This window comes from Oncorhynchus nerka, linkage group LG4 (genome assembly GCF_034236695.1).
Source record: "Oncorhynchus nerka isolate Pitt River linkage group LG4, Oner_Uvic_2.0, whole genome shotgun sequence".
Classification (NCBI taxonomy): Eukaryota; Metazoa; Chordata; class Actinopteri; order Salmoniformes; family Salmonidae; genus Oncorhynchus; species Oncorhynchus nerka.
The window spans coordinates 12,845,574-12,857,290 of NC_088399.1; the positions used below are offsets into that span (position 1 = coordinate 12,845,574).

Sequence of the window (11,717 nt, forward strand, 5' to 3'; positions counted from 1 at the left end):
ACTGGTTAAAAAATGTAGAACCAAATACAGCCCACATCTAGCTCTGCTGACTACTTTACCTGCACCATTGACAGCGGCAAATTTTGAGTCACATCGGTGCCTTGACCTGGATCTCTGCAAGGAGGTCAGAGGGGGCGAAGTGTAATGGAGGTTGGGTAACCACGCTTGTGTAATAACCTTGCCTAAGACCTGAAAAGTTGCATTAATGCGGTGGCTCCCTGAGCCATTGGCTATAGACTTCTGCTTGGCTAATGCACTCTTCTGCCACGCAAAATAACCACTTGGCCCAGGACAGGTTTTAACCCTGGTAATAAGAATTTGGTTGGTGCTTGTATTTGTCCTGTTGTGTGTAATGGGAATGTGTTTTTGCATAACCCAACTCCCCTGAGACAACAATGGACCTTGTCAGCTCCGGGAGTTGAACCAGAGACTTTACAATTACTGGCCCAATGCTCTAAACATCAACGGTACAAGCTTAATCTATTCTCCATACTCCATATCATGCATCTCTCTTCTATTTCTCATATTATATTCTTCCTATTGCAATATTTTTGGCGGTATCTGTCTGGCGAATCCTCTTGTCCTCAAGGCGGCGCACACGCTTTAACCGCCTCCCATCTTTCTAGAAATACCAATGTGATGACGTTGATCCGAGCGGCCATTACACAGCGAGTTTCCTTTGGAAGGTCGGGGGCGACAGGGAACTAGCGACCGAAAGACACCGCTCGCAGTGCCGAGAAAACAGGGACGTCCCTGCCGCACCATATGGTTTATACGTGGGCCATACAAATAACGGAAACATTGGCGTTTTATTGACGGTACCCATAATAATCACAGATTGGCTCGTTGATTATAGTTATATAGGTAACGTTAAGAGTGCTGCGCAGCGTCCTACAAACCCGTCTGTCGTCTTGAGTTGCGTCGAATTTGAGCGAAATAACGGTTGTTTTATTACTTCACCATAACCTGTTTGTTTTTTGTTTGTAGCTATCTAAACCGTTTTCAAAATGGACGATAAAGTATTTACAAAGGAATTGGATCAGTGGGTCGAGCAACTGAATGAATGCAAGCAATTGTCGGAGAATCAAGTGCGAACGCTATGCGAAAAGGTAAGAACGAACACCCGACTGAAGACATGTCTGCTAGCGATGTTCTCTCTAAGTTACTTTTAGTTAACTTCTCACCGGTAACATGTTTACGTGAAGGCCGCTGAAATCTAGCCAGCAAGTTAGCGTCGACAACTAATCAATGTTTCCTCTACATTCCGTGGTGATTATTTAGTAACTAACTAGGCAAATACACAATTTTGATCCGAAGTCTTTAAGATCCATTTCCACATCTCGTTAATCGCTAAGGTGACTTAGGTAACTTAGACATTTATATATATATATATAACTAATAACTGGTACCATAAAAAGCTAACGTTATTTGGATGGCTGACTAACGTTAATAACTTTAACGACTTACACAACATAAGTAGTTAACCTGTTAACTAAACGTTACTGTTGACTTCTCAACTATCTAGGTTTATAATTTATTTGCCTATGTTATAGAAAACATGTAACGTTAACTAGTTATTGTTGCCAATAATGTTGCCCGTGCTAACGTAGCTAGCTAACTAGCAGCGCTTTAGTGGGAATGTTCGCTACGTGCCACCATTAGCGTTAGCTACGTGCCACCATTAACGTTAGCTACGTGCCACCATTAACGTTAGCTACGTGCCACCATTAGCGTTAGCTACGTGCCACCATTAGCGTTAGCTACGTGCCACCATTAGCGTTAGCTACGTGCCACCATTAGCGTAAGCTACGTGCCACCATTAGCGTAAGCTACGTGCCACCATTAGCGTTAGCTACGTGCCACCATTAGCGTTAGCTACGTGCCACCATTAGCGTTAGCTAACGTGCCACCATTAGCGTTAGCTAACGTGCCACCATTAGCGTTAGCTAACCAGTGTGTAACTCTGCGTATTGACGTTACTGCTAACTAGTTAGTTGGTTAGCTAAAACATTTTCTGCAAATAGTGTCTGGAAATGCATAGCTATTTAATTCGATCTAATTGAAGCAAATATTACTGCCTTGTACTTAAGTTAGGACTAAAAACAGTATGTTGGCTACAAACTTTAGCCCTGTCATAGGGGTGATAGTTAAGGCGACCACCGAGTAGCTAACCGTACCCAAATGCTTCAAATATTTAACTCCGGGATGAAGGCCCTTGGCTCAATGATCCTCCCCGCACTTATGGTTGCAAGTTAGTGCAGTTTTTTTATTTTCTTGTTATGCCAGTCACTCAATTAGCTCATGCCAGCTAGCATTTTTTGGGTTGGTAAATTAGTCCAGCGGCCAGCTATCAACATTTTAGTGGTCATGGTCAAATTACCAACATGATTTTGTAAGTCAGTCTCACTCAGATACCACCCTATGGAAAAATGTGTAGAATTGCAGGTGGATATGTAGACCCTCAAGCAACTGTGGCCCCTCACGAGTTCAGATTGTTTTGTTTCCCATCCCTGATCGAACTGGCTTGCAATCTGACTATCCCCACATGATGTCGTTGATGTTGCTAGATATGCATGCCCTGGGGAAATAGAAGGTTCCATTTAGGATGGAACCATTTGAGATCACAATCGCAACAATTATATTTTTTCTCACACAGTGCAGAACATGAGTCTGGCTGATTTTCAAATGCAACAAACATCTCACTGTTTCATTGGAGAACCCTTTGCACCAAACACATGTGAATTGCAGACTGTAAAATAATTTCCCTGCTTGACGATCCATACTTTGCATTGTATAGTTGAAATACAGTATGTGCAACAAGCTCAATTTAATTTAATGCACCACCTACCCAGTCCATTTTCATTGATCATTCATATTCTTGTTGAGATGATGTTATGACACAATTGCATGTGGATGTTTTCTTTAGCCAGAGGGAAAGTTTTGCTGATGATTTTACATCGTCATCTTCATATTAAAGAGGGGATAGGGCTGCAGAGAAGAGGGATAGGGATAGGGCTGCAGAGAACTCTCCATGGAGACACACTCGTATTGTTTCCATGGTGACAATGGGGCGGCTTTCACAGCAAATTTGGGCAGGGGAAGCTACGACACCCTTGAAGTTAAAGAAATGAGGCAGCTTTCCTATCTAGTGTTTTGATGTATCGTACATTATTTAAAGAACACATACAATACTTGTCTTTCACTCACCCTCATGAATAATTGTTAACATTTTTATTTAACCTTTATTTAACCAGGCCAGTTGAGAACAAGTTCTCATTTACAACTGCGACCTGGCCAAGACAAAGCAAAGCAGTGCGACAAAAATGACAGAGTTACACATGGGATAAACAAACGTACAGTCAATAACACAATAGAAAAGTCTGTATACAGTGTGTGTAAATGTGGATACACCCGTCACTGATGTTTTCTGTAATGCACTTGTTTTGTTCCCCTCTTCAGGCTAAAGAGATCCTTACCAAGGAGTCCAATGTGCAGGAGGTGCGCTGTCCCGTCACGGTGTGCGGAGATGTGCATGGCCAGTTCCACGACCTCATGGAGCTGTTCAGAATCGGGGGCAAGTCACCCGACACCAACTACCTGTTCATGGGGGACTATGTAGACAGAGGCTACTACTCGGTGGAAACGGTCTCACTGCTGGTCGCACTTAAGGCAAGTGAATTCTGAACTTGATGAGTGGGCTGAAACCACAGTATTTCAGTTGCTGGTATAAGGTTTGCCTTGCCATAATAAATGACTGAAAAAGAGATGGGACCCAGATAAATACATCTAGAGTATATTTTACCTACAGTATATTTTTTGCCCAGCACCAGTTTTTCTTAAAACCAGGGACATGTCATTCTCGTATGCTCAATATACTTTGAACTCCCAGCTGTGTCCTGAAGAAAGTCAAGGACCAATCAAGTTTTACTACCTCTGAGGATGTAGGCTAGCTCTTGAAGTGTGTGGGAGCTGGTGTTATTCAGGAGTCAATGTATGCAAGCCGAAGATAATATGCAAACTGAAGTAGGTTGCCGAAGTGTTTTTATTTTTTTGTAGACTCAATGTATTCCAGGGCTCAGCTGGTAATGCTTACAAGCTAGAAGTGGGACAGTTTACAGTCATAACCGATGTGTCACTCCCCTCATGGCTGTTAACATAGTGGGTCGAATTGGATTCATTGAGCTCATCGTCAGCTGTGACTTTCGAGGTCTCTGTGGGACATCTTATCTACGGACAACAGATATATTGGAATAACTTATTTATATATTATAGGCTATAACAGGAACACTTATTAGTCAAGTGTGGGGTAAAATGCATGATTTTTAAATTGTGTTAAGTAGAAGAGTAGTAGTTTTGAATACAATGCAGTTTAGTTTTCAAATGGTGGCACTGTGCCGCTGTCATGTACTTTACAAAGGAACTCGGGCGTTTTTTCATCAAGTTATTTAGGCCTGGCGCTTTTGGAGCCAGACTCAATTACGACTGTCTCGCTCCCCAGGTCCGGTACCCAAAACGCATCACGATACTGCGGGGGAACCACGAGAGCAGACAGATCACACAGGTGTACGGCTTCTACGACGAATGCTTGAGGAAGTACGGCAATGCCAACGTGTGGAAATACTTCACAGACCTGTTCGATTATCTTCCACTGACGGCCCTGGTCGACGAACAGGTAACACAAGTGCTTTAAAAGTGCAGGACGTGGCCTTACTTTATGTAATGGGGTGCACTCTATTCCCTTAACGTGAACTACTTTTGCCCAAGCCTCTGGCGTTTGGGGGACACAGATTGAAGGTTGTGAATAAGTTCAAATGAAGCCTAGCTACCTAATTACACTACAGTTTAAAAGTTTGGGGTCACTTAGAAATGTCCTTGATTTTTGAAAGAAAAGCAAAAAGAAATTGTCCATTTAAAATAACATCAAATTGATCAGAAATAGTGTAGACTGTTAATATCGTAAATGATTATTGTAGCTGGAAATGGCAGATTTTTAAAAATGGAATATCTACGTAGGTGTACAGAGGCCCATTATCAGCAACCATTACTCCTGTGTTCCAATGGCACGTTGTGTTAGCTAATCCAAGTTTTATAATTTTAAAAGGCTTATTGGTCATTAGAAAACCCTTTTGCAATTATTTTCACAGCTGAAAACTGTTGTTCAAATTTAATAAGCAATAGAACTGGACTTCTTTCGACTAGTTGAATATCTGGAACATCAGCATTTGTGGGTTTGATTACAGGTTCAAAATGGCCAGAAACAAAGCACATCATTCTAACAAAACTCGTCATTCTAGTCTTCTGAGAAATTAGGGTTATTCCATGCGAGAAATTACCAAGAAACTGAAGAGCTCATACAACGCTGTGTACGGCTCCCTTCACAGAACAGCGCAAACTGGCTCTAACCAGAACAGAAAGAGGAGTGGGAGGCCCCGGTGCACAACTGAGCAAGAGGACAAGTACATTAGTGTCTAGTTTGACAAACAGACGCCTCACAAGTTCTCAACTGGCAGCTTCATTAAATATTACCCGCAAAACACCAGTCTCAACGTCAAGTGACGAGGCAACTCCGGGATGTTGGCCTTCTAGGCAGCGTTCCTATGTCCAGTGTCTGTTTTTTTCCCCCCATCTTAATCTTTTATTTTTATTGGCCAGTCTGAGATGTGGCTTTTTATTTGCAACTCTGCCAACCAAAAAACAACAACGACTTAAGTAAGAATACTTTCAAGTTCTACTTAAGCACTTTACACCACTGCTCAATTGAGAGAATTTCCACACTGCCACGTAGGGCTCCACGATATGGGCAAATAATCTAGGACTTATTTTTAACTAAATGTTGCAATTGCGATTTCACTTGCGAATTAGAACAAAACTGTTGGAATCATGGAAATAGAATGACTATTCTAATTCTATAGTTAGAATTTATAGTGGGAACTTTGAATACAGTATTTTGAGATGACAATTAATTAAAATGCCAAGGAGTTATTGTGACAGGGTAGGAACTAAATTGTTAAGTGTTTCCTAGGGGACCCTATAAGCTTTGGCTACATTGCATGTTTTCTCTTGGCTACTTCATGCAGCTAAAATATTCTTGCTTTGCATATTCCTCTTTGATTTAGAAGATACTGGTGCACAAACAACATGCTGGTTTATGTCTACACCATCACTGGTATTATCAGTACATTTATTAGCTAGCTAGCTATTAGCATTAGCGGCTAACAATGAGCATCGCAGCTGATTTTTTTTAAAGCAACTTGCTAAGAAAAGACAAACTTGCTGTTTGCTGATGTAAGAAACACAAACTAATAGTGTAATTATAGAACGCTTGTGGATTTATATTAAGAAGCAATGTGAAATCAGCATTGTTGTCATCAACATTGTTGCATGTGCTGCATTGACCATGCAGACTGAACGCAAGTGTCTCGTGGTTGAGGAACATCAAATGCTCTCCTTGAATGACAGGGTGCGTGGCTAGGTCTGTGTGGAAAGTGACATTACACATGGCTTATCACATTTAACAAACCAAATATTCAAATACTGGTATAGAAGGTAAAAACCTAAACTGGGCCCTGCATCAATACTGGTATATCATAAAATATGGTATACCGCCCAGCCCTACGCCTATGTAGATATTCCATTAAATAAGCCGTTTCCAGCTACAATAGTAATTTACATGATAACACTGTTTCTGATCAATTTGATATGTTAATGTGAAGGAATTTTTATTTATTTAAAAAACAAAGACATTTATAACTTTTGAACGGTAGTGTAATTCGGTAGCTAGGCTTCCTTTTGAACTTATTCACAACCTTCAATCTGTGTGTTCCAAATGTGTATTTGTAACTCTTGTCATTTATATTCAGACTACATTAACATTTTAGTAATTTAGCAAACGCTCTTATGCGGAGCAACTTGTCACAAGGGTAAATCAACATCTATACTCTTGTTTCCTCCTCTGCCTCAGATCTTCTGTCTGCACGGTGGCCTCTCCCCCTCCATAGACACACTGGATCACATCCGGGCCCTGGATCGCCTGCAGGAGGTTCCACACGAGGTCAGTGCTGCCTGCCAGAGGACGTTAGTAGTCAGTCTTGTCAACGACACATACAGTAGGGGCTGGATACTAGCTATCGGATGGTATGAGGTATTGGTATTGTCATGAGTTTGTGTTGACCTGCCAGTGGGTTGTGTTGTCATGAGGTTGTGTTGACCCAGAGCCAAGCCCTGGGTCATGAGGTTGTGTTGAGCCACGCCCTGGATCATGTTGACCTACCAGTGTTGGAGCCAAGCCGGGTCATGTTCAGTAGGCACCAAGCTGAGTAAAACGGGGAAGATATAACTGGACTTGTCCAATTTAGAAATGCTTTTCGTTTTCTAATCTGTTTTGCTACGGTGGGCCCTAATGAACATAGCCCTGGTCTCTGCTCAAGAGGTAGGCTATTCATGTTGTCACCTTTACATTTACATTTAAGTCATTTAGCAGACGCTCTTATCCAGAGCGACTTACAAATTGGTGCGTTCACCTTAAGACATCCAGTGGAACAGCACTTTACAATAGTGCATCTAAATCTTTTAAGGGGGGGGTGAGAAGGATTACTTTATCCTATCCTAGGTATTCCTGAAAGAGGTGGGGTTTCAGGTGTCTCCGGAAGGTGGTGATTGACTCCGCTGTCCTGGCGTCGTGAGGGAGTTTGTTCCACCATTGGGGGGCCAGAGCAGCGAACAGTTTTGACTGGGCTGCGCGGGAACTGTACTTCCTCAGTGGTAGGGAGGCGAGCAGGCCAGAGGTGGATGAACGCAGTGCCCTTGTTTGGGTGTAGGGCCTGATCAGAGCCTGGAGGTACTGAGGTGCCGTTCCCCTCACAGCTCCGTAGGCAAGCACCATGGTCTTGTAGCGGATGCGAGCTTCAACTGGAAGCCAGTGGAGAGAGCGGAGGAGCGGGGTGACGTGAGAGAACTTGGGAAGGTTGAACACCAGACGGGCTGCGGCGTTCTGGATGAGTTGTAGGGGTTTAATGGCACAGGCAGGGAGCCCAGCCAACAGCGAGTTGCAGTAATCCAGACGAGAGATGACAAGTGCCTGGATTAGGACCTGCGTCGCTTCCTGTGTGAGGCAGGGTCGTACTCTGCGGATGTTGTAGAGCATGAACCTACAAGAACGGGCCACCGCCTTGATGTTAGTTGAGAACGACAGGGTGTTGTCCAGGATCACGCCAAGGTTCTTAGCGCTCTGGGAGGAGGACACAATGGAGTTGTCAACCGTGATGGCGAGATCATGGAACGGGCAGTCCTTCCCCAGGAGGAAGAGCAGCTCCGTCTTGCCGAGGTTCAGCTTGAGGTGGTGATCCGTCATCCACACTGATATGTCTGCCAGACATGCAGAGATGCGATTCGCCACCTGGTCATCAGAAGGGGGAAACCATTCCAATGCATAATTGTCATTGAGGGCTGTGGTCTTATGATGAATATTCCCCTCCTTTGCAATCCTACTGCCCATAGAATTACATCATGTATTAGGCTCTCTGTGTTCAAGCCATGCTAAATGAGGTCATAATCCCTGTGTGTCATTGTAGGCTGCTTTTGTTAATGATGTGTGTTTGTTTCAGGGGCCCATGTGTGACCTGCTGTGGTCAGACCCAGATGACCGTGGGGGCTGGGGCATCTCCCCCCGAGGTGCCGGCTACACCTTTGGGCAGGACATCTCGGAAACCTTCAATCATGCCAACGGTCTTACCCTTGTGTCCCGTGCCCACCAACTTGTCATGGAGGTAACCACACTTTTAGTTTAGGCTAAGTGTGTTTATATACTTGGTTGGTGTAGTTAGTATTAAAGCATGTGGCACAACTACAGTGATTCTAGTAGTAACATGCTTTATCTGTTAGATATTTACGTGAATTAATGGAATTCCATGTAAATGGAAAATAAAGTTATAGTATATTTTTGGCGGGGAGCATAGAATTTCAATTCTACCATGGAAAAGGCCAATTTCTGAATATTTCAAATGTTGCGGTACTTCCATTTTGTTCATGGAACCTAAAGGTCTGGATAGAGCTGAGGTAGTCTCCATGTTTCCGTAGATGATTCAGCTGGAAGCTGCTGTGCTAGAGTTTAAACGGAATCAATAATTCAAGAGCCTTGTGTACAGTGTTTTATATTTACAGTTTTACCCACTTCCATCTTAAAATATATATATTTTTTATAACCAAACCTCTATTTTTGATGTAAATTGCATGTTATAAAAGGGTTCAGGCACTTTTTTGTGATTACTTAAACAATTATTCTTTTTTTAGAAACTTACAGCAAATCACTTCATCATCCTTTTGTGTAGTATTGGGGCCCCGAAAAAACATGAACAAAGGTGCCAAAAACACCCAAATACGTCCTTTTAGAAACGGCAAAGCTCTCAGTATAGTGATGAAAGGGATGTTGTACACATGAAACTGTCAGACTTAACTTTAGCCCAACCCTGTATTCCCTTTTGTGCGACCCAAGTCGTTTCCCCAATCCAGCTGTTTCATTCTCCATGTAGCCAGCTGCGACAGGTAACCGCCAACACGTCCTAATGGGGCGTTGGGCCACCACGAACCACCAGCGCCTTGGCATGGATTCTACAAATGTCTGGAACGTCCTGTGTGGAAGCATCCTATGTTTTCTATATACTTATCCCTCATTTACTCAAGTGTTTCCTTTATTTTGGCAATTACCTATAGAATGGACGGATAGCTATCGCTCGAGTTGCAACAAAATAGAATATAATGTTGCGGCAAGTTCAGAATGAAAAGATTTCATGTAAAACATTTAAAGAGCTGCATCACTATACTGAGAGCTTCCAAAAGGACCTACACTATTTAGGTGTGTTTGGAGCCTTGCCCCCCCCCGCGCAAAACTGAATTCACAAACTAGGTGCCTGAACCCTCCTATAACATTAACCTCAAAAATAGAGATTTGGTAGTGTAAGAAAAAAAATTGTTAGAGGGGGGCAGCCTGTGCTTCGAGACTAGGTCTGCGTCCAAAATGGCGCCCTCTTCCCCATAAAGTGCACTAGTAAAATGTTATTGGACTATGTAGGCAATTTGGCTCAGTCACTCTATAAGAATCCCAGGATAAGAATTTAAAGTTGGAAATGAACCTTTAACTGTCTGAATTTAATTTCTTAAGAGTTTTGACTAACGAGTAGAAGTGACTTGAGGTTGTTTACTTTTAAATGGATCATTTCAACTAAATGGTTTATGTACTAACGTACGGGTTGCCATTTTCCAGGGCTACAACTGGTGTCATGACCGAAATGTTGTCACCATCTTCAGTGCGCCAAACTACTGCTATCGCTGTGGCAACCAAGCTGCCATCATGGAACTGGACGATACTCTTAAATACTCTTTGTAAGTGACATTTTGAGGTTATCTGGATTAGATGTTTTAACCTTGAGTCTAAGACCAGGGGAACTCTATTTGAGTGTTACTGAGAAGAAATAGAATGCAGTAGCTGCATGTGCTTTTTCAGTTCTTCAAAGTAACGCTCATTGTCCCTAATTGGAACTTGTATATTCAGCACCAAAAACGTATCTTCACAACTGGCATAAATTGAGTTATAGTTTCCATTGACCACATGATGTTTTTAGTCTAAAAATGACATTTCTGTAAATGGTCCCCATTGGAATCATCCTAATGTTGCATTTCCTGTCCACCTCCAGCCTTCAGTTCGACCCTGCGCCTCGACGCGGAGAGCCCCACGTCACCCGCCGTACCCCCGACTACTTCTTATAAACTCCTCTACAGCAAACGACAAACCCTCCCAAAACCTGTGTGCATATGACCTGTTACCAACATTAAAGCACTAACATGGACCAAAATGTGCCATATAAGCATTTAGTACACATTACAATAATACACATTGCCCTGTGTCTCAGTACTGCAACACAGTGTCCTGTTTTAGCCTTTACTGCAATTGCCTGCTCTATACTATTGATCGTAATGTTCCTTTGTTTTTCTTCCGTGGACTGTACATTACGCAAACAAATGTGACAACTCTTCCTATCACTGGACAAATATACAATTTCTGTTGGCGAAGCCGGGCATGTGAATTACTTACAATATTTTATACAAATGCACACACTTACATCCCTAGCCTTCACCACACTATTTGGGAATGGATGCTCAAAATTGAGGGAGACGCCTCTTCCTCCTTGGGATTGTATGCTTTCATGTCAATAGACCTACCTGCTTTCTCCTACTCGTTTACTGCCCTCTGTATATTTGTCAGTGATTGCCTCTTGATGTATTTGAACTAAAGTACTTTTAATCCTAAACAATTACTCTGATATTTTCAATCAAGTCCAATCATGGTTGAAGTTTTTCCTCATTTAGAACCTAAAAGTTTATTCACCCAATGGCTGAAAAAAATGCACGTTAACACCAAGTATTTATATTCCCCTTTAGGCGGAGTCGCCTTTCCTCAAAACATCTTTGTTGCTAGGCAGAAAGTTGATGTGGGTAATAGTGTTACTTCGTGTGACCTGACCTCTGCTCCCATTCCACAGCTATCCAAACATGTGATTGCCTTTTCCTTTAACATTCCAAGCCCCTGGCTCGTAAACAACCGCCATTGACCCCACCATATACATTCCTTCTACATAACCATTAACTTCTGGTGTAGCAAGTATTTCAAATTACAACCCAACAGTGTATAACGTCACCAGAACTCGACATTGTCCACTCATGCG

The 11,717-nt window shown here is 42.5% G+C and overlaps 1 protein-coding gene across 2 annotated transcripts; it reads left to right on the top strand.

The window, feature by feature from the left end:
* The first annotated feature begins 657 nt into the window (after nucleotides 1-657).
* On the top strand, nucleotides 658-11,064 carry ppp2cb (protein phosphatase 2, catalytic subunit, beta isozyme). Of its 2 annotated transcripts, XM_029647020.2 has the most exons (8): nucleotides 658-818; nucleotides 988-1,109; nucleotides 3,460-3,669; nucleotides 4,499-4,672; nucleotides 6,962-7,051; nucleotides 8,604-8,765; nucleotides 10,259-10,377; nucleotides 10,689-11,064. In XM_029647020.2, exons 2-8 carry the CDS (start codon nucleotides 1,008-1,010, stop codon nucleotides 10,759-10,761), a joined length of 930 nt encoding a protein of 309 aa, XP_029502880.1. In that variant the 5' UTR covers nucleotides 658-818; nucleotides 988-1,007; the 3' UTR covers nucleotides 10,762-11,064. The 2 variants fall into 2 exon arrangements, with proteins under 2 accessions (XP_029502880.1, XP_064873309.1); XM_065017237.1 differs by having other exon boundaries at nucleotides 658-1,109.
* Nucleotides 11,065-11,717: the final 653 nt, after the last annotated feature.

Coding starts and splice junctions, on each gene's coding strand:
- ppp2cb (XM_065017237.1), top strand. CDS start 1,008: ATGGACGATAAAGTATTTACAAAGGAATTGGATCAGTGGGTCGAGCAA. Junction 1,110..3,459: donor TGCGAACGCTATGCGAAAAG/GTAAGAACGAAC, acceptor TCCCCTCTTCAG/GCTAAAGAGATCCTTACCAA. Junction 4,673..6,961: donor CGGCCCTGGTCGACGAACAG/GTAACACAAGTG, acceptor CCTCTGCCTCAG/ATCTTCTGTCTGCACGGTGG.